The sequence below is a fragment of the Cherax quadricarinatus genome, chromosome 69, assembly GCF_038502225.1.
Source record: "Cherax quadricarinatus isolate ZL_2023a chromosome 69, ASM3850222v1, whole genome shotgun sequence".
NCBI lineage: Eukaryota > Metazoa > Arthropoda > Malacostraca > Decapoda > Parastacidae > Cherax > Cherax quadricarinatus.
Window position 1 is genome coordinate 17,262,787 of NC_091360.1, and position 26,196 is coordinate 17,288,982.

Below are 26,196 nucleotides of genomic sequence, written 5' to 3' on the forward strand. Positions count from 1 at the left end.
AAGACTGGGACGAGGGCATTCCTTTCCTTCTCCTGGCCGTAAGGGAAAGCGAGCAGGAAAGTCTAGGGTACAGCCCTTTTGAGTTGATATATAGTTATACGGTACGTGGACCCCTCGCAGAAAGATGTATGGACCGGAAGACTTACTCCGTCAGTTCAGGTATGCCCGGCTTTGATGCAGGAACACCTCACTTTCACGAGGAACCTAGCTGCAGAGAACTTGAAGAAAGCCCAGGCTAAAATGAAACTACGACATGATGAACATGCGGCCTCTCGCTCTTTCAACATCGGAGATAAAGTATTGGCTCAAAAATTCATGCCCGGACATGCACTGAAACCTAGATATGAAGGACCTTTGGAAGTCATTAAAAAACTGAGTGAAGTGAATTACCTGGTTCGTACCCCAGGGAAAAAGAAATCAGACCATACATACCATGTTAACCAATTGAAGAAATATTATGGAGGGTTAGCCCCGACTGCTGCCATTCTTCTAGAGTCCCAGCAAGAAGCAGAGGATTTGGAGGACTGCTCCAAGGGAATAGAAGTCCGTCTTAGAAACACTCAAGTTCTACGATCCCTGGACGATTTTTTAAAAGATCTGGCCTGTGACCGAGCCAAAGAAGTGAAAAATGTGATTTTGAAGTACCCATCATTGTTTGGCGATATACCTAAGCGTTGCACGTTGGGGACACACGACGTGGATGTCCAAGGAGCTGCACCCATCAAGCAGTCCCCTTATCGCTTAAGCCCTATTAAACACCAAGCTCTAAAGGAGGAAATCGACTTTTTGCTGACCCATGGACTAATTGAACGAAGCAAAAGCCCATGGGCCTCACCTTGTGTGTTAGTCCCAAAGTCAGATGGAACCTATCGTATGTGTACGGATTATAGAAAGGTGAATTCCGTCACAGTTCCTGATGGTTACCCTTTGCCTAGGGTAGATGATTTAATCGATATGGTTGCCGGAGCCAAGTATGTGAGCCGGCTGGACTTACTGCGAGGCTACTATCAAGTGCCCCTGACGGACCGAGCTCAGGACATATCAGCATTTACAGTGCATGGAGGCTTGTTCAACTACTTGGTTACCCCATTCGGGTTGTGCAACGCAGCATCCACGTTCCAGCGACTTATGAATGACCTTACTTATGACCTTGAGGGGGTTGAAGCCTACCTCGACGACCTAGTAGTCTTTAGTGAAGAGTGGAGTTCACATTTAGTCCGTCTGGAGGCTCTTTTTAAGAAATTAGATGCTTATAATTTTACCATCAATTTGTCCAAATGCAAATTTGGACAAGCAATGATTAAGTATTTGGGCTTCAATATAGGTCAGGGGACGGTGGCACCCATCAGTGCAAAAGTGAGAGCCATTGTAGACTTTCCTATACCAAGAGACAGAAAAGGGGTGCAGAGATTTTTGGGAATGGCTGGGTATTATAGAAGATTCTGCCCTAACATTTCACACGTAGCCGCCCCCCTTTTCGCGCTAACTAGTTCTAAAATTAAATTTGCTTGGTCTGAGGAATGTAATATGGCTTTTAATAGGTTAAAGCGATTATTGAACTCTTCTCCAGTATTGAAAAGCCCTGATTTTAACTTTCCCTTCCTGTTACATATAGATGCAAGCAGTTATGCTGTTGGATCAGTACTACTACAGTCCTCCCACTCTTCTGATATTCTACATCCGATATGTTATTATTCCTCCACCTTAAAGCCACACCAAAAGAATTATGCAACTGTAGAAAAAGAAACTTTAGCCCTGGTTATCTCTCTCGAGCATTTTGAAGTTTACTTGGGAACGTCACCTCATCAGATTACAGTATACTCAGATCACAACCCTTTGACGTTCATTAATACCATGAAGGCTAAGAATGCCAGAATACAGAGGTGGGCCCTTAGAATTCAACCTTTTTCTATTAAAATCCTACATATAAAGGGCAAACATAATGTAATTGCGGATGCTTTGTCCCGCCCTTAAACCAGTTGCACCAATATGCCCCTGTTCTAACTTACGCCTAATATTTCCTTTTTTACCTACAGTTATGTGAATGAGTGGTACTGTTTACAGTTTAGTTATGGAGGATGAAGCTTGGAGACCAGTTGCTGTGTCCTTACATTTTACTTGAGAGACAGCATTCGTGTCACCCAAGGCCAAGAGAAAACCCAATTCTGTTGAGGCAGATGTCTGTCGTCTCAACAATATCCTCCTTGAATACCTTCAGAACACAAGAAGATTGTCTGGGACGAATTGGCGGTGAAATGTATCAGTCTTGCTATATTGGTATTTCAGTTCTTCTGTATCTAAAAGATTCAGGATTATTTTTGTCCTATTGTCAGTGCGACATTTGGTCGTGTGGAGGGGATGTTACACCCTTTTGTTCATTTTAAGTACTGTTTCTTATCACAATGGTATACTTTTGTTATTTTTGCTATTTCATTTAATATTATATTCAGGAGTAATTCCATTAGTAGCTAAAATGGATTTACTTGACTTTATAATATTATCTGGTCGTATTACTTAGCTTTGTATTTAGGTAGGTCGTTTAATTAGTGTCAACTGCTGGTGACCTGGCCAAGCACCAGTAGGTGTTTCGAGCTGCTCAACCCCGGTTCCGACCGAGACAAAGTGGGCTGGTAAAGCCTCACAGAGTTCAGTTCATACCTTCCTTAGGACCAGGAAGGGTCGAGGGAAGTATCCACCTCTAAACCACCTTTCGCCTCCCTAGAAAATCCCAGGAATTTTCGGGAGCCTACTGCTAAGACTTATCTCGGTTGGAGAAGGCGGTTGAGAAGCTCTTAGAGAAAGTGAAGCCAAGTGAGCAAGCCTCTGTAGTGTATGAGGACTTATTGTAAAGTGAACCCTATCATAAGAAATCTATTAATGTGTTAGAGTTTTTAGGCAACGCCTGTGCATGTGCCTGTACTAATATTTCGTGACTCACTCAGAGCCATTTGTAAATACTAAACCCAGTACTGTGTTTTAATGAGGAATGGTAAAAGTATTCTACTCATAGTGCAAAATATGAGAAGGTGAATTTAAGTGATTATTATGATTATTAATAAATTAAATAGAAACTAAGAAAATTCCTTTTCCTCTGAAGTGAGTACCTAGACGTACTAAGTTTTTGTTACGAAAAGCACTATAACCCAGGGACCAACTGACTATGTTCGTAACAGGCACGCTCATGGTCTACCTAGATGATCTCAGTCATGTCGCAAGATGTCCCAACACATCTCGAGTAACTTGATTGGGTACTGGACAAGCTAGCTCAGGCAAACCTTAAGGCAAAGCTCTCCAAATGTCAGTTCCTCAGGAAGGGAATAAAATTTCTGGATCACATAGTGACTCAGAATGGCATAAAGACAGACGAGTCTAAAATCTCGGCCATGCAGAAATTCCCCAGATCCATGATGGCGAATGCAGTCTGGTCCTTCATGGGCCCGGTGGGTTTCTACCACACCTTCATTGCCGGTTTCTCCACAATTGCTACACCCCTGACACGCTTATTCAAGAAGGACGCCCCTTTTGAGTGGACATGTGATCAGGAACGAGTTTTTGTCACCCTCAAGAACAAGTTAACATCAGCCCCAGTCCTTAGATTCCCTGATTTCACCAAGGCATTTACCTTGACGACTGATGGCAGCAAAGTTGGCATTGGTGCAGTTTTGTCACAGGAATCTAATGGTAAGCAACAGCCTATTGCATATGCTAGCCGTGTTCTTACTAAAGCAGAAGTCAATTACTTAGTGACAGAGCTAGAAGCTTTAGCCATTGTATGGGCCTTGAGTCATTTTTGGGATATCATCTACTATTACCCTATCAAAATTTATACGGATCATCTACCTTTATTGGCCCTTTTCGCTAATAAGAACCTCTCGGGAAAGCATGCTCGGTGGTCCCTCACGTTCAACGATTACAACCCTGAAATTTGTCATGTCCCAGGTAAGCAAAATGTTGTAGCTGATGCCCTGTCGAGGCGTATAGCATTCGTGAGTGTCGACGCCTAGTTCTCTGTTGAGGATCTTGAGAGAGCCCTACGGCAGGACCCTGTGTGGTCACCAGTCCTTCGTTTCCTGACCAAGGAGGACGTTGACTTACAGGTCAAGTCTCCCATTCCACTGAAGGATTTGGTGGTCAACCAAGGAGTACTGTGCCATGTTGCACAGCTGGTAGACCCCGGCAGAACCGTACACCAACTGGTGATACGGGAGTCTTTGGTACCAGCTACTCTCAGGTTGATCCACGATGTCCCAGGTGCAGCACACCCCGAGAAGGAACGCAGCATCAAACAGGCACGAATGAAATATTTCTGGCCTAAGATGGCAGCGGACATTGTCAAGCATGTACACCAGTGTGTTGTTTGCCTACAGCACAAGGGTACAGTTACAGGTCCTAACCTCATTCTAAAGTATCCCATTACAAAGGAGCCCTGGGAGAGAACTTCTGTTGACCTGTTGACGAACTTCTCGACCTCGGAGAAGGGAAATAAGCACCTACTTGTCATGGTAGATAACTTGACGCCGTACAGTGAATTAGTACCATTCCTGACAAAACTGCAAAGACTTGCTAATGCTTTCCGTGAGCATGTCGTTCTCCGTCATACCTGCCCGCGTGTCCTTCTGTCAGACAATGGATCTGAGTTCATAAACGCCATAATGCAGGATCTTTGCTCCAGATTTAACATTCATCAAGCACCAGTAGCTCCACGCCACCCTGCAAGTAATGGTCTTGCTGAACGTACAAATCGCAAAGTCTTGGAGGTGCTCAGGGTAACCGTTAACCCAAGTTGTACTACATGGGATGAGGCTATCCCAGATGTTCAGTGTACATTAAACTCCTCCCTCAACAGCTCGATCGGTGAGACACCTCATTTCGCTTTGTATGGCTATGACAAGCGGTTACCGTACGAAATTCTGTTCACTCCGCCTCGACCTACTTATGACACTGATAACCCCAGTGAAGTGAAGATGCGGACCACACAGCTTATTTTCCAGTGGGTACGAGAACCTTATGAAAGCTACTGATAGGTTCACGTCTGATCGTAATGCCCTCGCCAAGGAAAGCAAAGTGGAACAAGGTTGCAAAGTTGTTGCTTAACCCGGTGCAAACCCCAGGTATGCATAAACTTGTTCCCAAATTCGTTGGTCCTTACCGTGTCCTCCGACAGTTCCGTGGCAATAAGTTTGAGGTGAGGGAGATTGAGACTGGAACTATCAAAGAAACCCACCTTGATCACATGAATTATGTGGACCATGTGCAAGCCAAAGCAGAGCTGGAATCGCATGCATTGCAAAGCCTCAATTAGACCAATGCTAGGGACAACCCGTCTACTTCTTCTCCCACTACTACTGTTACTGATGACAGCCCAGTAAGGCTCCATACTTATGGCCTGCGACCCAGGACAACAGTACATTTCTGTGACATTGACATACCTACTGACTTGTCTGACTCCTACACTAGCTATGCTAATTGTTTGCTTGCAGAAATGGATATAAATGCACACACATTGTATAGTTAGTTGATAACGGAGTCAGGGTGGACAACATCATGTAAATATGTAAATTATTTTAGAAGGGCACCCAGAGTATAATGAATTCCATGGACATAGTATTATTGTAGGTATGTGCACCCGCACCCAGTGTCTCTTTTAAAGCCTGTATTAAGGTTTGGGCAGTGCCCCCCTTTGAGTCATATGTCACACCTTAGGAAATACTACCGTCAGTCATTGTTTGCAGATGGGAGGGTGCAACAGCGTTCGTGGATGAGTAGTCAAGCCTGATGTTCAGTCCTGCGGACAACCTGTATATAGAAGATTTTAGTTCCAGTGCTGACGTCTCCTGGCTCTGTCCTCGACGGAGCTGCATGGGCAAGCCAGTTTTCTCTTCTTCCAGGATGGGAGAGTTTTTTTTTTTGCCTGTTGCATTGAATGTCCATTTTTTGATTTAGGAGTGAGCTAAAGCCAGTCCCTCCCTGGGGTAGCTATTGTAAATGATTCTTTCACACCTTCGGGGCCCACTAGTAGTGTCAGACGCGAGGTGCATGGCCGAGCAAATGTAGACAGCCATTTCTGTCTGCTGGTTTCATATTCCGTAGCACTCCAGTGCTGCCCTCTCTAGGCCTACCCAGGTCACTGGGACACTGGGCCCACTCGCTCTCACTTCACGGCCTACTGACTCGAGAGGTACGAGTGCTCCCCTCCATGGACTGGCTGTCGGTCATTCCCTCACTTTGCCCGTTGTGTACTCACTCCTATCCAATTAAAGCCAAACTAGCCCATGGCCATATCTTTGCTACCTACACTACCCTCATCGGCACTAAACCACTGTTCAACAGCAAGAACAGTAATAACACAGAATGTTGGTGTGTGTGAGCATTCAGTGAGGAACTGGGTGCAGCGTTTCAAGGCTGGTGGTGGTGCTGAGATACCATCTGCCAAACCTGGGCCTGGCCCCTCAAAGAAGACATCTGTTCGTACCTTAACTGTGTTAAAGAAGCAGTCAGAGAGTATACCTAAGATAACTGCTAGAGAACTGGAAGAAAAGAACGTAGGCTGGATTATGCAAAGAAATATCTTCATTGGAATTCTCAACAGTGGTCTTAAGTACTTTGGAGTGATGAAGCGACCTTCACCATCACCTGTAACTGTGGGGGACATGTGTACCAGCCCAGAGGTAGTGACCTGCTAGGCCCACGCTACACCTGTGGGACTACGAAACACCCAGACTAGCTCATGATTTTGGGGTGTTTCAGTGCTCAGAGTGTTGGTGAACTCATTGTGCTTGCCAAAAACCAGTGTATGAACCACTATAATTACCTAGAGTTATTGTGCAAGATGGTGCACTGTGTCTTTCTGTCAAATCTGTAGTTCAGTCGGTTAAGGACTTTGAAGTGAGGTTTCCTTAATGACTGGCCAGGCAATTCCCCAGAACTAAACCCTATTGACAACCTCTGGTCAATAGTGAAACGAAGTTTACTGGGCAAGAATATCAGTTCCATCCCACATCTGGAGGCTGCTATACATGAGGCATGGAATAATATACCTCCCCAAACCCTCAAAAATTTGTGTGAGAGTCTTCCTACACGGTTGAGAGACATGATTACGTGTAAAGGACGCAGCACCAAGTATTAAAACCTCAGTAATACATACATACATATATATATATATATATATATATATATATATATATATATATATATATATATATATATATATATATATATATATATATATATATATATATATATATAAAGGCACTATACCGTGACTGGAACAATACACAAATAACTCGCACATACAAGAGAAGAGCTTACGACGACGTTTCGGTCCGACTTGGACCATTTACAAAGTCACACTAACCAGAAGTGGAGCAGGACGGCTATATATAGGCAGAAAGAGGTAGTGGTGGTAGTAGTAGTAGTAGTAGTAGTAGTAGTGGTAGTAGTAGTTGTAGTGGTAGTGGTGGTAGTGGGGAATTAAGGAGGAGGAGCCAGTCAAATACAAAGAAAGGAGCACTGCAAGGGAGCTAGGTGCCCACAGAGGGAGAGCAAGTGCACAGAGGTGGGGGGAAGGGGAAGTGATGAAATAAATAATGAAGGAACAGAAACACACGACAGAAGAAAGAAAGACAAAAAAGGAAAGAGGAAAGGGGAAAAGGGAGAAGAAGAAAAAATGAGGAATCAGGTTAAGTCACGGGTGTTCTGAAGTTTGGAACATTTTACAATGTAGTGGGAGAGGAAGGCATCTACAGAGACGAAGCCAGGGCTAAGATTCATACAAGGAAAGTTGTGTATTAGAGAGGATTCAACTAGACGGCGACTGTTAGAGTTGGAAGTAGGGAAGACAGTTTTAGCGGAAGACCAGTCAATAGGATGGTTGTGATCTCTGACGTGACAGAAAAGAACATTGTTAGTGTCGGCAAGCCTAACACTATTTTTGTGCTCCCTAAGTCTGTCAGAAAGAGATCGACCAGTTTCTCCAAAGTATTGAAGATGACAAGAGGAGCAAGAAATAGAGTAGACACCAGGAACATCAGTTGAGGGAGGAGAGGTATGAACGAGATTAGTGCGAAGAGTGTTAGTCTGGCGGAAAGTAAGCTTGATGTCTAAGGGACGGAGAAAATTGTTGAGATTAGAAAGATCGGAAATGTAGGGAAGGCAGAGGACAGAAGAGTTCCCAGGAGTAGAGAGTTTGGGAGAGAAGAAATTACGTTTAGCACGTGAGAGGGCAGAGTCTATGAAATGGGAAGGGTAGCCAAGACGGGAGAACGAATTATGAAGAGTGGAAATTTCTGCTGGAAGGAACTGAGGATCACAGATGCGGAGGGCACGGAGAAAGAGGGAGATAAGAACACTTTTCTTGACAGGGGAAGCATGATAGGAAAAGTAGTGAATGTACATGCCACTGTGCATAGGTTTTCGGTAAACGGAAAAGGAAAAACCTGTATCTGAGCCGTAGACATGAACATCAAGGAAAGGAAGCAAGGAATTAGATTCCCATTCAGCTTTATATATATATATATATATATATATATATATATATATATATATATATATATATATATATATATATATATATATATATATATATATATATATATATATATATATATATATATATATATATATATATATTATAATCTTTCATTGTATGTGTTTGTGTTTTGGTATGTGTGGGGGAGGGACGGCATAATTCCGTGACTAGCACTATATATAATAATGTGTGTTTGTGTATACTGTATTACAATTTTAAATGAAAAAAAATGAATGCAAATTGAAAATCTTTAATACACTGTTAAATTGTAAATAAATAATGTTGAATATAATAATGTTGTCACTTACGATAGATCAGCATCTTTGGAGCTGAGGAAAATCCACTTTTCATCAGTACATTTATTTTGTTGCACAATAGTTTGTATGGCATGACCGACCCCGCCGGAGCCTCCAGTCACCAGCACCACCATCTCTGTCTTGCCTGACATACTCACCTGAAACTAATGTTCTCCACTGAAACCTAAAACATTATTGCTGTTCATGGAAGTAGAGTTTTGTTATAAAACAAGTTGATTTATTGGACTTAAAGTTTATTTACTACACGAGGGACATTAAAGATCCATGTCACCACTAAAGGTCACTTTAAAGCCTAAAATTCGTATTAAAGTACACTTGTACACTGAGAGATACACACTACTTGGTATATATATACTGACAGATACACACCTCTCAGTGTATACATTCTGACAGACACAAACACATAATGTCCATTTTTGTTTGAACAACTCTAAACAAATTAAAAAAACAAGATGTCTTTGTTTCAAAGAACTTTGTTTATTTGCAGCCAAAGTTTAGTAGAGACAGAAATTTGAATTATACATAAAAAAATCACAAAGATTTACAAAGAGCCAGCCAAAACTATAATAAAAGAATCCACTACATATAATGAAGCCAGAATATATACAAAGGAAGGGAGCGGTAGAAGGAGAGAAGCAGTAGTAGCAGTGGTGGTGGTGGTAGCAGCAACAGTAGTAGCAGTGGTGGTGGTAGCAGCAGCAACAGTAGTAGCAGTGGTGGTGGTAGCAGCAGCAACAGTAGTAGCAGTGGTGGTGGTAGCAGCAGCAACAGTAGTAGCAGTGGTGGTGGTGGCAGCAGCAACAGTAGTAGCAGTGATGGTGGTAGCAGCAGCAACAGTAGTAGCAGTGGTGGTGGTGGCAGCAGCAACAGTAGTAGCAGTGGTGGTGGTAGCAGCAGCAACAGTAGTAGCAGTGGTGGTGGTGGCAGCAGCAACAGTAGTAGCAGTGGTGGTGGTAGCAGCAGCAACAGTAGTAGCAGTGGTGGTGGTAGCAGCAGCAACAGTAGTAGCAGTGGTGGTGGTAGCAGCAGCAACAGTAGTAGCAGTGGTGGTGGTAGCAGCAGCAACAGTAGTAGCAGTGGTGGTGGTAGCAGCAGCAACAGTAGTAGCAGTGGTGGTGGTAGCAGCAGCAACAGTAGTAGCAGTGGTGGTGGTAGCAGCAGCAACAGTAGTAGCAGTGGTGGTGGTGGTAGCAGCAGCAACAGTAGTAGCAGTGGTGGTGGTGGCAGCAGCAACAGTAGTAGCAGTGGTGGTGGTAGCAGCAGCAACAGTAGTAGCAGTGGTGGTGGTAGCAGCAGCAACAGTAGTAGCAGTGGTGGTGGTAGCAGCAGCAACAGTAGTAGCAGTGGTGGTGGTAGCAGCAGCAACAGTAGTAGCAGTGGTGGTGGTAGCAGCAGCAGCAACAGTAGTAGCAGTGGTGGTGGTAGCAGCAGTAGTAGCAACAGTAGTAGCAGTGGTGGTGGTGGCAGCAGCAACAGTAGTAGCAGTGGTGGTGGTAGCAGCAGCAACAGTAGTAGCAGTGGTGGTGGCAGCAACAACAGTAGTAGCAGTGGTGGTGGTAGCAGCAACAGTAGTAGCAGTGGTGGTAGCAGCAGCAACAGTAGTAGCAGTGGTGGTGGTGGCAGCAGCAACAGTAGTAGCAGTGGTGGTGGTAGCAGCAGCAACAGTAGTAGCAGTGGTGGTGGCAGCAGCAACAGTAGTAGCAGTGGTGGTGGTGGCAGCAGCAACAGTAGTAGCAGTGGTGGTGGTAGCAGCAGCAACAGTAGTAGCAGTGGTGGTGGTAGCAGCAGCAACAGTAGTAGCAGTGGCGGTGGTGGCAGCAGCAACAGTAGTAGCAGTGGTGGTGGTAGCAGCAGCAACAGTAGTAGCAGTGGTGGTGGTAGCAGCAGCAACAGTAGTAGCAGTGGTGGTGGTGGCAGCAGCAACAGTAGTAGCAGTGGTGGTGGTAGCAGCAGCAACAGTAGTAGCAGTGGTGGTGGTGGCAGCAGCAACAGTAGTAGCAGTGGTGGTGGTGGCAGCAGCAACAGTAGTAGCAGTGGTGGTGGTAGCAGCAGCAACAGTAGTAGCAGTGGTGGTGGTGGCAGCAGCAACAGTAGTAGCAGTGGTGGTGGTGGCAGCAGCAACAGTAGTAGCAGTGGTGGTGGTAGCAGCAGCAACAGTAGTAGCAGTGGTGGTGGTGGCAGCAGCAACAGTAGTAGCAGTGGTGGTGGTAGCAGCAGCAACAGTAGTAGCAGTGGTGGTGGTAGCAGCAGCAACAGTAGTAGCAGTGGTGGTGGTGGCAGCAGCAACAGTAGTAGCAGTGGTGGTGGTAGCAGCAGCAACAGTAGTAGCAGTGGTGGTGGTGGCAGCAGCAACAGTAGTAGCAGTGGTGGTGGTAGCAGCAGCAACAGTAGTAGCAGTGGTGGTGGTGGCAGCAGCAACAGTAGTAGCAGTGGTGGTGGTAGCAGCAGCAACAGTAGTAGCAGTGGTGGTGGTGGCAGCAGCAACAGTAGTAGCAGTGGTGGTGGTAGCAGCAACAGTAGTAGCAGTGGTGGTAGCAGCAGCAACAGTAGTAGCAGTGGTGGTGGTGGCAGCAGCAACAGTAGTAGCAGTGGTGGTGGTGGCAGCAGCAACAGTAGTAGCAGTGGTGGTGGTGGCAGCAGCAACAGTAGTAGCAGTGGTGGTGGTGGCAGCAGCAACAGTAGTAGCAGTGGTGGTGGTGGCAGCAGCAACAGTAGTAGCAGTGGTGGTGGTAGCAGCAGCAACAGTAGTAGCAGTGGTGGTGGTGGCAGCAGCAACAGTAGTAGCAGTGGTGGTGGTAGCAGCAGCAACAGTAGTAGCAGTGGTGGTGGTAGCAGCAGCAACAGTAGTAGCAGTGGTGGTGGTGGCAGCAGCAACAGTAGTAGCAGTGGTGGTGGTAGCAGCAGCAACAGTAGTAGCAGTGGTGGTGGTAGCAGCAGCAACAGTAGTAGCAGTGGTGGTGGTAGCAGCAGCAACAGTAGTAGCAGTGGTGGTGGTAGCAGCAGCAACAGTAGTAGCAGTGGTGGTGGTAGCAGCAGCAACAGTAGTAGCAGTGGTGGTGGTAGCAGCAGCAACAGTAGTAGCAGTGGTGGTGGTAGCAGCAGCAACAGTAGTAGCAGTGGTGGTGGAAGCAGCAACAGTAGTAGAAGAGGTGGTGGTACAGCAGCAACAGTAGTAGCAGTGGTGGTGGTAGCAGCAGCAACAGTAGTAGCAGTGGTGGTGGTAGCAGCAGCAACAGTAGTAGCAGTGGTGGTGGTAGCAGCAGCAACAGTAGTAGCAGTGGTGGTGGTAGCAGCAGCAACAGTAGTAGCAGTGGTGGTGGTAGCAGCAGCAACAGTAGTAGCAGTGGTGGTGGTAGCAGCAGCAACAGTAGTAGCAGTGGTGGTGGTAGCAGCAGCAACAGTAGTAGCAGTGGTGGTGGTAGCAGCAGCAACAGTAGTAGCAGTGGTGGTGGTAGCAGCAGCAACAGTAGTAGCAGTGGTGGTGGTAGCAGCAGCAACAGTAGTAGCAGTGGTGGTGGTAGCAGCAGCAACAGTAGTAGCAGTGGTGGTGGTAGCAGCAGCAACAGTAGTAGCAGTGGTGGTGGTAGCAGCAGCAACAGTAGTAGCAGTGGTGGTGGTAGCAGCAGCAACAGTAGTAGCAGTGGTGGTGGTAGCAGCAGCAACAGTAGTAGCAGTGGTGGTGGTAGCAGCAGCAACAGTAGTAGCAGTGGTGGTGGTAGCAGCAGCAACAGTAGTAGCAGTGGTGGTGGTAGCAGCAGCAACAGTAGTAGCAGTGGTGGTGGTAGCAGCAGCAACAGTAGTAGCAGTGGTGGTGGTGGCAGCAGCAACAGTAGTAGCAGTGGTGGTGGTGGCAGCAGCAACAGTAGTAGCAGTGGTGGTGGTAGCAGCAGCAACAGTAGTAGCAGTGGTGGTGGTGGTGGTAGCAGCAGCAACAGTAGTAGCAGTGGTGGTGGTGGCAGCAGCAACAGTAGTAGCAGTGGTGGTGGTGGCAGCAGCAACAGTAGTAGCAGTGGTGGTGGTGGCAGCAGCAACAGTAGTAGCAGTGGTGGTGGTGGCAGCAGCAACAGTAGTAGCAGTGGTGGTGGTGGCAGCAGCAACAGTAGTAGCAGTGGTGGTGGTGGCAGCAGCAACAGTAGTAGCAGTGGTGGTGGTAGCAGCAGCAACAGTAGTAGCAGTGGTGGTGGTGGCAGCAGCAGTAGTAGCAACAGTAGTAGCAGTGGTGGTGGTAGGAGCAGCAACAGTAGTAGCAGTGGTGGTGGTAGCAGCAGCAACAGTAGTAGCAGTGGTGGTGGTAGCAGCAGCAACAGTAGTAGCAGTGGTGGTGGTAGCAGCAGCAACAGTAGTAGCAGTGGTGGTGGTAGCAGCAGCAACAGTAGTAGCAGTGGTGGTGGTGGCAGCAGCAACAGTAGTAGCAGTGGTGGTGGTAGCAGCAGCAACAGTAGTAGCAGTGGTGGTGGTGGCAGCAGCAACAGTAGTAGCAGTGGTGGTGGCAGCAGCAACAGTAGTAGCAGTGGTGGTGGTGGCAGCAGCAACAGTAGTAGCAGTGGTGGTGGCAGCAGCAACAGTAGTAGCAGTGGTGGTGGTGGCAGCAGCAACAGTAGTAGCAGTGGTGGTGGCAGCAGTGGTGGCGGCGGCAGCAGTGGTGGTGGTGGTGGCAGCAGCAACAGTAGTAGCAGTGGTGGTGGCAGCAGCAACAGTAGTAGCAGTGGTGGTGGTGGCAGCAGCAACAGTAGTAGCAGTGGTGGTGGTAGCAGCAGCAACAGTAGTAGCAGTGGTGGTGGTAGCAGCAGCAACAGTAGTAGCAGTGGTGGTGGTAGCAGCAGCAACAGTAGTAGCAGTGGTGGTGGTAGCAGCAGCAACAGTAGTAGCAGTAGTAGCAGTGGTGGTAGCAGCAGCAACAGTAGTAGCAGTGGTGGTGGTAGCAGCAGCAACAGTAGTAGCAGTGGTGGTGGTAGCAGCAGCAACAGTAGTAGCAGTGGTGGTGGTAGCAGCAGCAACAGTAGTAGCAGTGGTGGTGGTAGCAGCAGCAACAGTAGTAGCAGTGGTGGTGGTAGCAGCAGCAACAGTAGTAGCAGTGGTGGTGGTAGCAGCAGCAACAGTAGTAGCAGTGGTGGTGGTAGCAGCAGCAACAGTAGTAGCAGTGGTGGTGGTGGCAGCAGCAACAGTAGTAGCAGTGGTGGTGGTAGCAGCAGCAACAGTAGTAGCAGTGGTGGTGGTAGCAGCAGCAACAGTAGTAGCAGTGGTGGTAGCAGCAGCAACAGTAGTAGCAGTGGTGTTGGTGGCAGCAGTGGTGGTGGTAGCAGCAGCAACAGTAGTAGCAGTGGTGGTGGTAGCAGCAGCAACAGTAGTAGCAGTGGTGGTGGTAGTAGCAGTGGTGGTTGTAGCAGCAACAGTAGTAGCAGTGGTGGTGGTAGCAGCAGCAACAGTAGTAGCAGTGGTGGTGGTAGCAGCAGCAACAGTAGTAGCAGTGGTGGTGGTAGCAGCAGCAACAGTAGTAGCAGTGGTGGTGGTGGCAGCAGCAACAGTAGTAGCAGTGGTGGTGGTAGCAGCAGCAACAGTAGTAGCAGTGGTGGTGGTGGCAGCAGCAACAGTAGTAGCAGTGGTGGTGGTAGCAGCAGCAACAGTAGTAGCAGTGGTGGTGGTAGCAGCAGCAACAGTAGTAGCAGTGGTGGTGGTAGCAGCAGCAACAGTAGTAGCAGTGGTGGTGGTAGCAGCAGCAACAGTAGTAGCAGTGGTGGTGGTGGCAGCAGCAACAGTAGTAGCAGTGGTGGTGGTAGCAGCAGCAACAGTAGTAGCAGTGGTGGTAGCAGCAGCAACAGTGGCAGTGGTGGTGGTAGCAGCAACAGTAGTAGCAGTGCTGGTGGTTGCAGCAGCAACAGTAGTAGCAGTGGTGGTGGTAGCAGCAGCAACAGTAGTAGCAGTGGTGGTGGTAGTAGCAGTGGTGGTGGTTGCAGCAGCAACAGTAGTAGCAGTGGTGGTGGTAGCAGTAGTAGCAGTGGTGGTGGTGGCAGCAGCAACAGTAGTAGCAGTGGTGGTGGTAGCAGCAGCAACAGTAGTAGCAGTGGTGGTGGTAGCAGCAGCAACAGTAGTAGCAGTGGTGGTGGTGGCAGCAGCAACAGTAGTAGCAGTGGTGGTGGTAGCAGCAGCAACAGTAGTAGCAGTGGTGGTGGTAGCAGCAGCAACAGTAGTAGCAGTGGTGGTGGTGGCAGCAGCAACAGTAGTAGCAGTGGTGGTGGTAGCAGCAGCAACAGTAGTAGCAGTGGTGGTGGTAGCAGCAGCAACAGTAGTAGCAGTGGTGGTGGTAGCAGCAGCAACAGTAGTAGCAGTGGTGGTGGTAGCAGCAGCAACAGTAGTAGCAGTGGTGGTGGTAGCAGCAGCAACAGTAGTAGCAGTGGTGGTGGTAGCAGCAGCAACAGTAGTAGCAGTGGTGGTGGTAGCAGCAGCAACAGTAGTAGCAGTGGTGGTGGTAGCAGCACCAGTAGTAGCAGAGGTGGTGGTCGCAGCAGCAACAGTAGTAGCAGTGGTGGTGGCAGCAACAGTAGTAGCAGTGGTTGTGGTAGTAGCAGCAGCACAGTAATAGCAGTGGTGGTGGTAGCAGCAGCAACAGTAGTAGCAGTGGTGGTGGTAGCAGCAGCAACAGTAGTAGCAGTGGTGGTGGTAGCAGCAGCAACAGTAGTAGCAGTGATGGTGGTAGCAGCAGCAACAGTAGTAGCAGTGGTGGTGGTAGCAGCAGCAACAGTAGTAGCAGTGGTGGTGGTAGCAGCAGCAACAGTAGTAGCAGTGATGGTGGTAGCAGCAGCAACAGTAGTAGCAGTGGTGGTGGTAGCAGCAGCAACAGTAGTAGCAGTGGTGGTGGTAGCAGCAGCAACAGTAGTAGCAGTGGTGGTGGTAGTAGCAGTGGTGGTGGTGGCAGCAGCAACAGTAGTAGCAGTGGTGGTGGTAGCAGCAGCAACAGTAGTAGCAGTGGTGGTGGTAGCAGCAGCAACAGTAGTAGCAGTGGTGGTGGTAGCAGCAGCAACAGTAGTAGCAGTGGTGGTGGTAGCAGCAGCAACAGTAGTAGCAGTGGTGGTGGTAGCAGCAGCAACAGTAGTAGCAGTGGTGGTGGTAGCAGCAGCAACAGTAGTAGCAGTGGTGGTGGTAGCAGCAGCAACAGTAGTAGCAGTGGTGGTGGTAGCAGCAGCAACAGTAGTAGCAGTGGTGGTGGTAGCAGCAGCAACAGTAGTAGCAGTGGTGGTGGTAGCAGCAGCAACAGTAGTAGCAGTGGTGGTGGTAGCAGCAGCAACAGTAGTAGCAGTGGTGGTGGTAGCAGCAGCAACAGTAGTAGCAGTGGTGGTGGTGGCAGCAGCAACAGTAGTAGCAGTGGTGGTGGTGGCAGCAGCAACAGTAGAAGCAGTGGTGGTGGTACAGCAGCAACAGTAGTAGCAGTGGTGGTGGTAGCAGCAGCAACAGTAGTAGCAGTGGTGGTGGTAGCAGCAGCAACAGTAGTAGCAGTGGTGGTGGTAGCAGCAGCAACAGTAGTAGCAGTGGTGGTGGTAGCAGCAGCAACAGTAGTAGCAGTGGTGGTGGTAGCAGCAGCAACAGTAGTAGCAGTGGTGGTGGTAGCAGCAGCAACAGTAGTAGCAGTGGTGGTGGTAGCAGCAGCAACAGTAGTAGCAGTGGTGGTGGTAGCAGCAGCAACAGTAGTAGCAGTGGTGGTGGTGGCAGCAGCAACAGTAGTAGCAGTGGTGGTGGTAGCAGCAGCAACAGTAGTAGCAGTGGTGGTGGTGGCAGCAGCAACAGTAGTAGCAGTGGTGGTGGTGGCAGCAGCAACAGTAGTAGCAGTGGTGGTGGTGGCAGCAGCAACAGTAGTAGCAGTGGTGGTGGTAGTAGCAGCAGCAGCAACAGTAGTAGCAGTGGTGGTGGTAGCAGCAGCAACAGTAGTAGCAGTGGTGGTGGTAGCAGCAGCAACAGTAGTAGCAGTGGTGGTGGTAGCAGCAGCAACAGTAGTAGCAGTGGTGGTGGTAGCAGCAGCAACAGTAGTAGCAGTGGTGGTGGTAGCAGCAGCAACAGTAGTAGCAGTGGTGGTGGTAGCAGCAGCAACAGTAGTAGCAGTGGTGGTGGTAGCAGCAGCAACAGTAGTAGCAGTGGTGGTGGTAGCAGCAGCAACAGTAGTAGCAGTGGTGGTGGTAGCAGCAGCAACAGTAGTAGCAGTGGTGGTGGTAGCAGCAACAGGAGTAGCAGTGGTGGTGGTAGCAGCAGCAGTAGTAGCAGTGGTGGTGGTAGCAGCAGCAACAGTAGTAGCAGTGGTGGTGGTAGCAGCAGCAACAGTAGTAGCAGTGGTGGTGGTAGCAGCAGCAACAGTAGTAGCAGTGGTGGTGGTGGCAGCAGCAACAGTAGTAGCAGTGGTGGTGGTAGCAGCAGCAACAGTAGTAGCAGTGGTGGTGGTGGCAGCAGCAACAGTAGTAGCAGTGGTGGTGGTAGCAGCAGCAACAGTAGTAGCAGTGGTGGTGGTAGCAGCAGCAACAGTAGTAGCAGTGGTGGTGGTAGCAGCAGCAACAGTAGTAGCAGTGGTGGTGGTAGCAGCAGCAACAGTAGTAGCAGTGGTGGTGGTAGCAGCAGCAACAGTAGTAGCAGTGGTGGTGGTAGCAGCAGCAACAGTAGTAGCAGTGGTGGTGGTAGCAGCAGCAACAGTAGTAGCAGTGGTGGTGGTAGCAGCAGCAACAGTAGTAGCAGTGGTGGTGGTAGCAGCAGCAACAGTAGTAGCAGTGGTGGTGGTAGCAGCAGCAACAGTAGTAGCAGTGGTGGTGGTGGCAGCAGCAACAGTAGTAGCAGTGGTGGTGGTAGCAGCAGCAACAGTAGTAGCAGTGGTGGTGGTAGCAGCAGCAACAGTAGTAGCAGTGGTGGTGGTAGCAGCAGCAACAGTAGTAGCAGTGGTGGTGGTAGCAGCAGCAACAGTAGTAGCAGTGGTGGTGGTGGCAGCAGCAACAGTAGTAGCAGTGGTGGTGGTAGCAGCAGCAACAGTAGTAGCAGTGGTGGTGGTGGCAGCAGCAACAGTAGTAGCAGTGGTGGTGGTAGCAGCAGCAACAGTAGTAGCAGTGGTGGTGGTAGCAGCAGCAACAGTAGTAGCAGTGGTGGTGGTGCAGCAGCAACAGTAGTAGCAGTGGTGGTGGTAGCAGCAGCAACAGTAGTAGCAGTGGTGGTGGTAGCAGTGGTGGTGGTAGCAGCAGCAACAGTAGTAGCAGTGGTGGTGGTAGCAGCAGCAACAGTAGTAGCAGTGGTGGTGGTAGCAGCAGCAACAGTAGTAGCAGTGGTGGTAGCAGCAGCAACAGTAGTAGCAGTGGTGGTGGTAGCAGCAGCAACAGTAGTAGCAGTGGTGGTGGTAGCAGCAGCAACAGTAGTAGCAGTGGTGGTGGTAGCAGCAGCAACAGTAGTAGCAGTGGTGGTGGTAGCAGCAGCAACAGTAGTAGCAGTGGTGGTGGTAGCAGCAGCAGTAGTAGCATCATTAGTAGCAGTTGTGGTGGTTGGAGCAGCATCAGTAGTAGCAGTGGTGGTGGTAGCAGCAGCAACAGTAGTAGCAGTGGTGGTGGTAGCAGCAGCAACAGTAGTAGCAGTGGTGGTGGTAGCAGCAGCAACAGTAGTAGCAGTGGTGGTGGTAGCAGCAGCAACAGTAGTAGCAGTGGTGGTGGTAGCAGCAGCAACAGTAGTAGCAGTGGTGGTGGTAGCAGCAGCAACAGTAGCAGTAGCAGTGGTGGTGGTAGCAGCAGCAACAGTAGTAGCAGTGGTGGTGGTAGCAGCAGCAACAGTAGTAGCAGTGGTGGTGGTAGCAGCAGCAACAGTAGTAGCAGTGGTGGTGGTAGCAGCAGCAACAGTAGTAGCAGTGGTGGTGGTAGCAGCAGCAACAGTAGTAGCAGTGGTGGTGGTAGCAGCAGCAACAGTAGTAGCAGTGGTGGTGGTAGCAGCAGCAACAGTAGTAGCAGTGGTGGTGGTGGCAGCAGCAACAGTAGTAGCAGTGGTGGTGGTAGCAGCAGCAACAGTAGTAGCAGTGGTGGTGGTAGCAGCAGCAACAGTAGTAGCAGTGGTGGTGGTAGCAGCAGCAACAGTAGTAGCAGTGGTGGTGGTGGCAGCAGCAACAGTAGTAGCAGTGGTGGTGGTAGCAGCAGCAACAGTAGTAGCAGTGGTGGTGGTAGCAGCAGCAACAGTAGTAGCAGTGGTGGTGGTAGCAGCAGCAACAGTAGTAGCAGTGGTGGTGGTAGCAGCAGCAACAGTAGTAGCAGTGGTGGTGGTAGCAGCAGCAACAGTAGTAGCAGTGGTGGTGGTAGAAGCAGCAACAGTAGTAGCAGGGGAGGTAGTCGCAGCAGCAACAGTAGCAGCAGCAGCAACAGTAGTAGCAGTGGTGGTGGTGGCAGCAGCAACAGTAGTAGCAGTGGTGGTGGTAGCAGCAGCAACAGTAGTAGCAGTGGTGGTGGTAGCAGCAGCAACAGTAGTAGCAGTGGTGGTGGTAGCAGCAGCAACAGTAGTAGCAGTGGTGGTGGTAGCAGCAGCAACAGTAGTAGCAGTGGTGGTGGTAGCAGCAGCAACAGTAGTAGCAGTGGTGGTGGTAGCAGCAGCAACAGTAGTAGCAGTGGTGGTGGTAGCAGCAGCAACAGTAGTAGCAGTGGTGGTGGTAGCAGCAGCAACAGTAGTAGCAGTGGTGGTGGTAGCAGCAGCAACAGTAGTAGCAGTGGTGGTGGTAGCAGCAGCAACAGTAGTAGCAGTGGTGGTGGTAGCAGCAGCAACAGTAGTAGCAGTGGTGGTGGTAGCAGCAGCAACAGTAGTAGCAGTGGTGGTGGTAGCAGCAGCAACAGTAGTAGCAGTGGTGGTGGTAGCAGCAGCAACAGTAGTAGCAGTGGTGGTAGCAGCAGCAACAGTAGTAGCAGTGGTGGTGGTGGCAGCAGCAACAGTAGTAGCAGTGGTGGTGGTAGCAGCAACAGTAGTAGTAGTAGTGGTGGTAGTGGACAGCAGTAGTAGTAGTGGAGGTGGTGGTAGCAGCAGCAACAGTAGTAGCAGTGGTGGTGGTGGCAGCAGCAACAGTAGTAGCAGTGGTGGTGGTGGCAGCAGCAACAGTAGTAGCAGTGGTGGTGGTAGCAGCAGCAACAGTAGTAGCAGTGGTGGTGGTAGCAGCAGCAACAGTAGTAGCAGTGGTGGTGGTAGCAGCAGCAACAGTAGTAGCAGTGGTGGTGGTAGCAGCAGCAACAGTAGTAGCAGTGGTGGTGGTAGCAGCAGCAACAGTAGTAGCAGTGGTGGTGGTAGCAGCAGCAACAGTAGTAGCAGTGGTGGTGGTAGCAGCAGCAACAGTAGTAGCAGTGGTGGTGGTAGCAGCAGCAACAGTAGTAGCAGTGGTGGTGGTAGCAGCAGCAACAGTAGTAGCAGTGGTGGTGGTAGCAGCAGCAACAGTAGTAGCAGTGGTGGTGGTAGCAGCAGCAACAGTAGTAGCAGTGGTGGTGGTAGCAGCAGCAACAGTAGTAGCAGTGGTGGTGGTAGCAGCAGCAACAGTAGTAGCAGTGGTGGTGGTAGCAGCAGCAACAGTAGTAGCAGTGGTGGTGGTAGCAGCAGCAACAGTAGTAGCAGTGGTGGTGGTAGCAGCAGCAACAGTAGTAGCAGTGGTGGTGGTAGCAGCAGCAACAGTAGTAGCAGTGGTGGTGGTAGCAGCAGCAACAGTAGTAGCAGTGGTGGTGGTAGCAGCAGCAACAGTAGTAGCAGTGGTGGTGGTAGCAGCAGCAACAGTAGTAGCAGTGGTGGTGGTAGCAGCAGCAACAGTAGTAGCAGTGGTGGTGGTAGCAGCAGCAACAGTAGTAGCAGTGGTGGTGGTAGCAGCAGCAACAGTAGTAGCAGTGGTGGTGGTAGCAGCAGCAACAGTAGTAGCAGTGGTGGTGGTAGCAGCAGCAACAGTAGTAGCAGTGGTGGTGGTAGCAGCAGCAACAGTAGTAGCAGTGGTGGTGGTAGCAGCAGCAACAGTAGTAGCAGTGGTGGTGGTAGCAGCAGCAACAGTAGTAGCAGTGGTGGTGGTGGCAGCAGCAACAGTAGTAGCAGTGGTGGTGGTAGCAGCAGCAACAGTAGTAGCAGTGGTGGTGGTAGCAGCAGCAACAGTAGTAGCAGTGGTGGTGGTAGCAGCAGCAACAGTAGTAGCAGTGGTGGTGGTAGCAGCAGCAACAGTAGTAGCAGTGGTGGTGGTAGCAGCAGCAACAGTAGTAGCAGTGGTGGTGGTAGCAGCAGCAACAGTAGTAGCAGTGGTGGTGGTAGCAGCAGCAACAGTAGTAGCAGTGGTGGTGGTAGCAGCAGCAACAGTAGTAGCAGTGGTGGTGGTAGCAGCAGCAACAGTAGTAGCAGTGGTGGTGGTAGCAGCAGCAACAGTAGTAGCAGTGGTGGTGGTAGCAGCAGCAACAGTAGTAGCAGTGGTGGTGGTAGCAGCAGCAACAGTAGTAGCAGTGGTGGTGGTAGCAGCAGCAACAGTAGTAGCAGTGGTGGTGGTAGCAGCAGCAACAGTAGTAGCAGTGGTGGTGGTAGCAGCAGCAACAGTAGTAGCAGTGGTGGTGGTAGCAGCAGCAACAGTAGTAGCAGTGGTGGTGGTAGCAGCAGCAACAGTAGTAGCAGTGGTGGTGGTAGCAGCAGCAACAGTAGTAGCAGTGGTGGTGGTAGCAGCAGCAACAGTAGTAGCAGTGGTGGTGGTAGCAGCAGCAACAGTAGTAGCAGTGGTGGTGGTAGCAGCAGCAACAGTAGTAGCAGTGGTGGTGGTAGCAGCAGCAACAGTAGTAGCAGTGGTGGTGGTGGCAGCAGCAACAGTAGTAGCAGTGGTGGTGGTAGCAGCAGCAACAGTAGTAGCAGTGGTGGTGGTAGCAGCAGCAACAGTAGTAGCAGTGGTGGTGGTAGCAGCAGCAACAGTAGTAGCAGTGGTGGTGGTAGCAGCAGCAACAGTAGTAGCAGTGGTGGTGGTAGCAGCAGCAACAGTAATGGCAGTGGTGGTGGTAGCAGCAACAGTAGTAGCAGTGGTGGTGGTAGCAGCAGCAACAGTAGTAGCAGTGGTGGTGGTAGCAGCAGCAACAGTAGTAGCAGTGGTGGTGGTAGCAGCAGCAACAGTAGTAGCAGTGGTGGTGGTAGCAGCAGCAACAGTAGTAGCAGTGGTGGTGGTAGCAGCAGCAACAGTAGTAGCAGTGGTGGTGGTAGCAGCAGCAACAGTAGTAGCAGTGGTGGTGGTAGCAGCAGCAACAGTAGTAGCAGTGGTGGTGGTAGCAGCAGCAACAGTAGTAGCAGTGGTGGTGGTAGCAGCAGCAACAGTAGTAGCAGTGGTGGTGGTAGCAGCAGCAACAGTAGTAGCAGTGGTGGTGGTAGCAGCAGCAACAGTAGTAGCAGTGGTGGTGGTAGCAGCAGCAACAGTAGTAGCAGTGGTGGTGGTAGCAGCAGCAACAGTAGTAGCAGTGGTGGTGGTAGCAGCAGCAACAGTAGTAGCAGTGGTGGTGGTAGCAGTAGTAGCAGTGGTGGTGGTAGCAGCAGCAACAGTAGTAGCAGTGGTGGTGGTAGCAGCAGCAACAGTAGTAGCAGTGGTGGTGGTAGCAGCAGCAACAGTAGTAGCAGTGGTGGTGGTAGCAGCAGCAACAGTAGTAGCAGTGGTGGTGGTAGCAGCAGCAACAGTAGTAGCAGTGGTGGTGGTAGCAGCAGCAACAGTAGTAGCAGTGGTGGTGGTAGCAGCAGCAACAGTAGTAGCAGTGGTGGTGGTAGCAGCAGCAACAGTAGTAGCAGTGGTGGTGGTAGCAGCAGCAACAGTAGTAGCAGTGGTGGTGGTAGTAGCAGCAGCAACAGTAGTAGCAGTGGTGGTGGTAGCAGCAACAGCAACAGTAGTAGCCGTGGTGGTGGTAGCAGCAGCAACAGTATCAGTGGTGGTGGTAGCAGCAGCAACAGTAGTAGCAGTGGTGGTGGTAGCAGCAGCAACAGTAGTAGCAGTGGTGGTGGTAGCAGCAGCAACAGTAGTAGCAGTGGTGGTGGTAGCAGCAGCAACAGTAGTAGCAGTGGTGGTGGTAGCAGCAGCAACAGTAGTAGCAGTGGTGGTGGTAGCAGCAGCAACAGTAGTAGCAGTGGTGGTGGTAGCAGCAGCAACAGTAGTAGCAGTGGTGGTGGTAGCAGCAGCAACAGTAGTAGCAGTGGTGGTGGTAGCAGCAGCAACAGTAGTAGCAGTGGTGGTGGTAGCAGCAGCAACAGTAGTAGCAGTGGTGGTGGTAGCAGCAGCAACAGTAGTAGCAGTGGTGGTGGTAGCAGCAGCAACAGTAGTAGCAGTGGTGGTGGTAGCAGCAGCAACAGTAGTAGCAGTGGTGGTGGTAGCAGCAGCAACAGTAGTAGCAGTGGTGGTGGTAGCAGCAGCAACAGTAGTAGCAGTGGTGGTGGTAGCAGCAGCAACAGTAGTAGCAGTGGTGGTGGTAGCAGCAGCAACAGTAGTAGCAGTGGTGGTGGTAGCAGCAGCAACAGTAGTAGCAGTGGTGGTGGTGGCAGCAGCAACAGTAGTAGCAGTGGTGGTGGTAGCAGCAGCAACAGTAGTAGCAGTGGTGGTGGTAGCAGCAGCAACAGTAGTAGCAGTGGTGGTGGTAGCAGCAGCAACAGTAGTAGCAGTGGTGGTGGTAGCAGCAGCAACAGTAGTAGCAGTGGTGGTGGTAGCAGCAGCAACAGTAGTAGCAGTGGTGGTGGTAGCAGCAGCAACAGTAGTAGCAGTGGTGGTGGTAGCAGCAGCAACAGTAGTAGCAGTGGTGGTGGTAGCAGCAGCAACAGTAGTAGCAGTGGTGGTGGTAGCAGCAGCAACAGTAGTAGCAGTGGTGGTGGTAGCAGCAGCAACAGTAGTAGCAGTGGTGGTGGTAGCAGCAGCAACAGTAGTAGCAGTGGTGGTGGTAGCAGCAGCAACAGTAGTAGCAGTGGTGGTGGTAGCAGCAGCAACAGTAGTAGAATTAGTGCAGTTATGGTAAGAGGTACAAATAAGAAGGTAGTAGAGGTAGAAAATGGAGACAATAATGACAGTTTAGTATTAATGAAGATGTAGTAGTAGTAGTAGTAGTAGTAGTAGTAGTAGTAGTAGTAGTAGTAGTAGTAGTAGTAGTAGTAGGGTGTTCTTTTTTTTTTTTTTTTTTTTTTATTCGCCGGTACTCTCCCGGCCCGGGTCTTTTCCAAGTAGTGGTGACCCGGCCTTGGCTCCCTATCTGGGGAGTGTCTCGAGACTTGTCTCCCATGGGAGGAGGTATAGTACCTCCTCATCTTTGGGACCAAGTGTCCCCAGGCCTAGCCACATTCCCTGCCCTCACGGGGCTCGTAGAGAGAAGCTAGGCCTCTGGTCTGCCATCTACCCCGCCTCAAAGGGGCTCGTGGGGATGGCAGTCTTATGAGCTGCAGATGGTAGCAAGCTCAGGTCTCTCTTTAGACAAACTCTACTCTTGGTCAGAAAAGTGGCAGATGCAGTTCAATGTAGATAAATGCAAGGTTCTGAAGCTCGGGAGTGTCCACAACCCTAGCACTTATAAGTTAAATAATGTAGAACTTAGCCATACAGATTGCGAAAAGGACTTGGGGGTTATGGTGAGCAGCAACCTTAAACCAAGACAGCAATGCCTAAGCGTACGTAATAAGGCAAATAGATTACTGGGATTTATATCAAGAAGTGTAAGCAACAGAAGTCCAGAGGTCATACTGCAGCTTTATACATCATTAGTAAGGCCTCACCTAGATTATGCAGCTCAATTCTGGTCTCCATATTACAGAATGGACATAAATTCGTTAGAAAACATTCAGCGTAGGATGACTAAATTAATACATAGCATTAGAAATCTTCCTTATGAAGAAAGATTGAAGACTCTTAAGTTACATTCACTTGTTAGACGAAGAATGAGGGGAGACCTGATCGAAGTGTATAAGTGGAAGATAGGTATTAATAAAGGGGATATTAACAAGGTCTTGAGGATATCTCTCCAAGAGAGAACCCGCAGTAATGGATTTAAATTAGATAAGTTTAGATTTAGAAAGGACATAGGAAAGCATTGGTTTGGAAATAGGGTAGTTGATGAGTGGAACAGTCTACCTAGTTGGGTTATTGAATCTAGGACTTTGGGTAGTTTCAAATTTAGGTTGGATAAGTACATGAGTGGGAGGGGTTGGATTTGAGTGGGACTTTCACATCGGAACTTGTTTCTTGGGTGGCATTGAAAGTTGGGTTGGTCAAATGTTTGTTAGTGGGATGAATTGTAAAGGACCTGCCTAGTATGGGCCAACAGGCCTGCTGCAGTGTTCCTCCTTTCTTATGTTCTTATGTAATAACCCAGGAACACTGCAGGAGAGCTGTTGACCCATGGAGGCAAGACAAAATCCTTATAGTACAGACTGCACCTGGGTAGAAGACAGGAAAGGCAATGAAAATACAGGAGAGGAGATAATGATCAGGTCAAGTCACGAGTGTTGTGAAGTTATTACAATTGAAACTAAGCGCTAAGCCCACAAGGGTCATAGGGGTTTTGAGGGTAGAGCATTTAATGTACTGAGAAAAAGAGGCATCTACAGAGACTAAGTCAAAACTAAGATTCATATTAGAAAAGTTGTGTATAAGGGATGCTTCAACAAGACGGCGACTGTGAAGGCTGGAGGGTAGACAGTTTTGGCAGAGGACCAGTTAATAGGATGACTGTGATCTATAACATGACAGAAAAGAACATTGTTAGTGTCGGCAAGTCTAACACTTCTTGTGTGCTCTTTAAGTCTGTAAGAGTGATCAGTTTCACGAAAGTACTGGAGAGGACAAGATATGATATTTTTTAAATAATGCTAGTAGTAGTTGAGAGAAAACCCACATGCTGACGTGACGTTTTGATGATAATTATAACTAATGCTATTACATATATAGTTGAGAGCTAAACCTGTAGAGGTCATATAAGAAAAGGAATTGCAGGATCAAGGTTCTCTGACCAGTATCAAGGCACTCTCCTCCAAGGAAATAAACCATAAAAAGTAATTCACTATACATTTCAACCTCACACACACACACACACACACACACACACACACACACACACACACACACACACACACACACACACACACACACACACATACACAGATCAGTTTTACAGGATAAGAACTGTTTTCCTACCTCAACTATTTCAGAGTTCAATCTCATCTCAGATATACCAGCATCCACTGGGATTCCCCCCCCCCCGTAATAGTCGACCAACACCCAGGAACCTACTTACTGCTAGGTGATCAGGGGCAACAGGTATAAGTAATCATCCTCATTATGAAGCTCATTCCTATGTGTTTAGCTTACAGTTTAAGAGGGTTGGTCTGAGACATCGGTGACAATTATCCCTGCAACTATTA

The 26,196-nt window shown here is 49.3% G+C and overlaps 1 protein-coding gene across 1 annotated transcript in view; it reads right to left on the reverse strand.

Annotated features, from left to right (window-relative positions):
* The window catches only part of LOC128701890 (GDP-L-fucose synthase-like), an 81,363-nt gene that overhangs the window by 55,045 nt on the left and 122 nt on the right, over positions 1-26,196 (reverse strand). The window contains exon 2 of the mRNA XM_070099858.1: positions 8,836-8,987. Within this exon, the coding sequence (XP_069955959.1) occupies positions 8,836-8,975 (140 nt within the window). The 5' untranslated portion in view covers positions 8,976-8,987. The remainder of the gene's footprint in view (positions 1-8,835; positions 8,988-26,196) is intronic.